Source organism: Perkinsus marinus (genome assembly GCF_000006405.1).
Source record: "Perkinsus marinus ATCC 50983 genomic scaffold scf_1104296932232, whole genome shotgun sequence".
NCBI classification, from domain to species: Eukaryota; Perkinsozoa; order Perkinsida; family Perkinsidae; genus Perkinsus; species Perkinsus marinus.
This window is the reverse complement of record NW_003215492.1, coordinates 1-1,030: the sequence shown is the minus strand read 5'-3', so window position 1 is coordinate 1,030 and position 1,030 is coordinate 1. Positions and strand designations below refer to the sequence as shown.

The following is a 1,030-nucleotide window of genomic DNA, read 5'->3' as shown; positions in this document are numbered from 1 at the left end:
ATCGACTCCCCTCGAACTAAAATGTCACCGTTACTTGATTCAAGTAACTTGAAGAATAACTCACATGCTCGATATTTCGGTTGAACTCACATTTTGCAGTCATCATCAGTAGATCATTCCTTCCCAGGATGGAACTTGCCACCCTACTGCTGCAGGCATGTATTGTGTGTGCTGTCTCTCTCGCAGGGGTGGTTTGCTAGAGGTCTCCCTAGTCTGACCTCGGCAGTCTAGAGAGGACTGTTCGTATGTTGGTTGTGTACGACTTTGGCGAGCATGTCCCATTGAACTTCAATGGTGGAAGCCGTTATCACGGCTATTAGTATTTGTTCGGCACATTTAGTTGCAACTGCCGTTGATCGTCATGGATCAGAGAGAGAAATGTGTAACCATGAGAGTAATCGAGGACACAATTGAGGCGACTCAACCTTAATCAACTCGGTTGCCTATGGCGCACCGGAGCATCTCAACTCTATTGAATTCCCATAAGCCACATCATCCTAGTCAGAATAGTCACAACACTCTTGCCATCTACACATTCGCCGTCGCCGCTTATTAAGCGAGCTAAAGGTTATTGACCTCAGCTGCAGCGGATGTTCGTCCATTCAGCAGCTTCGTATCATAGAATGTTAGAGCATATCATTGTAGTGTTGTATTGTCTATATTATCTCATTGCAGTTTCGATTGATATTTCTTCTATTCAATAATAATGTCGACTATTATCTCCATTAAGGCCCGTGAGATCCTCGATTCTCGTGGCAACCCGACCGTTGAGGTTGATCTTACCACTAAGGACGGCATGTTCCGCGCTGCCTGCCCCTCTGGTGCTTCCACTGGCGAGTTCGAGGCTCTTGAGCTCCGTGATGGTGATAAGGCCCGTTATCAGGGTAAGGGTGTCCTCAAGGCTGTCGCCAACGTCGAGAAGGTCATTGCCCCCGCTATCATCGGCAAGGACGTTACCGATCAGGCCGGTATTGATAAGTTTATGGTTGAGGAGTTGGACGGTACTCAGAACGAGTGGGGCTGGTGCAAG

General features: G+C 47.8%; 1 protein-coding gene across 1 annotated transcript; it reads left to right on the top strand.

The window, feature by feature from the left end:
- Positions 1-706: 706 nt before the first annotated feature.
- Positions 707-1,014, top strand: Pmar_PMAR026162 (enolase, putative; the record flags this gene model as incomplete). The annotated part of the gene is made up of 1 exon (XM_002785623.1): positions 707-1,014. A coding segment is annotated over one exon (308 nt), but the record flags the coding sequence as incomplete, so codon positions are not given.
- Between the last annotated feature and the right edge of the window lie 16 nt (positions 1,015-1,030).